Source organism: Mastomys coucha, unplaced genomic scaffold, assembly GCF_008632895.1.
Source record: "Mastomys coucha isolate ucsf_1 unplaced genomic scaffold, UCSF_Mcou_1 pScaffold8, whole genome shotgun sequence".
Classification (NCBI taxonomy): domain Eukaryota; kingdom Metazoa; phylum Chordata; class Mammalia; order Rodentia; family Muridae; genus Mastomys; species Mastomys coucha.
In genome coordinates this window covers 4,604,473-4,606,039 of record NW_022196914.1, presented here as the reverse complement: position 1 = coordinate 4,606,039, position 1,567 = coordinate 4,604,473, and the positions used below count along the sequence as shown (strand labels likewise).

General features: G+C 41.5%; 1 protein-coding gene across 4 annotated transcripts in view; it reads right to left on the bottom strand.

The window, feature by feature from the left end:
• Positions 1-1,567, bottom strand: part of Nup155 (nucleoporin 155) — a 64,067-nt gene that overhangs the window by 34,689 nt on the left and 27,811 nt on the right. For all 4 annotated transcript variants that reach the window (XR_004115614.1, XM_031359921.1, XM_031359919.1 and 1 more), the window contains one exon: positions 168-256. Coding sequence is in view for 3 of the 4 variants with exons in the window: in XM_031359921.1 (XP_031215781.1) it covers positions 168-256 (89 nt within the window). In the remaining variant the exon portion in view is untranslated. The remainder of the gene's footprint in view (positions 1-167; positions 257-1,567) is intronic.

Below are 1,567 nucleotides of genomic sequence, written 5' to 3'. Positions count from 1 at the left end.
AAGATTGTGCTGCAGAAGAATCCGTTTGTGCTGCGTTTTTCCTGCCGGCGGGAAATAGCGCGCAGCACCTCCCCACCCCAAAAAACCCCCAAAGATTCAAAAGTCACTATCTAGAGACTATTCACTAGTAACACAGAAGTACTAATAAAAAATCATTTCATACTCACTAGAATACATAGGAGAGCCCAGGATGGGACCAACGTTGCTTGGAGTGGGAAGAGCAGCTGGAAATCTCATCTGTGCCTCACCACCATACCTGTTTGTGTGACAGAGTATGAGTTCAATTAAACTGTCAATGTTGTAAAAGCTGGGACAATCCCTAGCTTTCTTACACTTGGTAGAGACTTTAATGTATGGTACTCATGGTGAAGTAAATCTATGTCTAGCATAATCCTTCAATAAATGTTGATCTCAAATTGCTACCAGGAAATTAGGGACTCTGCTTTAAGCGTAGCTAGTTTTGTAGGTTCTTCTTTCTTCCATCTTCCACCCTATGTCCACCCCTTACAACCCCATGGAAAGAAAGGAAAAGAAGAGAACCCTGAATCTAATTTGTTGTTCTTGTTTCTTCTTTGAGCACAAGTATTAACAATGTGACGAGCCCCCTCAACAACCAACAACCCACCCCCCGCCTCGGCCCCTAGCATTTATATACCCTCTGAAAAGTTCCCAGAATCCCAAACATTGCACAATTGAACGAACTATCTGCAGCTGGTAAACCATGCCTCAGCTAGAGCACGCGGCAACATAGTCAGCTGCTTCAGACAGTCTGAAGCAGCACCACATCCCACACTTGGGATTAAAATGAAAACATTTTTTTTTTAAACAAAAGAAACAAAACTTCCAAAATTGCTACTCATCTCTAAAAGGACATGTAGTGAATAGTTTACTTAATGCAAAAATGACAGTCTTTCTTTCTAACAGAATCTTTATGTGTATAGCGTCTTGCCTGAATGTATGTCTGTGCAATTGCACATGGAGGCCACAGGAGGGTGTCAGATCCCTTAGAAGCAGAGTGACAGCTGTCAGCTGCTATGTGGAGCTGCAAATTAAACCTGGGTCCTCTAAAAGGGCAGACAGTGTTCTTAACTCCTCAGCTATCTCTCCAGACGCCCCCCAAAACTTAAAGATTATACAATACAAGCATTCTTCAAACTTCTGGATAAATATACTATAGAAAGAAAGTCTCTAAAGGCTAGGCATAGGTTAATGGCACAATGCTTGACCAGTGAATCCTGGTTTAATTCCTAGTACTGCAAAAATAAAAACAAACAAACAAATAAACAGATTTTTAAAAACTATCTCTGACACCAAGTTTCCTTACTGTGACTGAGAATCCCTCAGCACCATTGATACCCATGTTGTTTGAAGGAGTAAGGAAGATGGAGAACTGACAGATGGTAAAAAGTACAAAACAAGACGACAAAAGAAGAAGTAAAGAGAGCAGTGATGCGTGCACCATGCTCCTCAGCCTGTTCCATAGGCATTACTATCTTTCTATTTCTAGATTTTACTCTTACTAATGAAGGTTAATAATTTGCCTAATCACACCCCCCCCCCCCCCCCC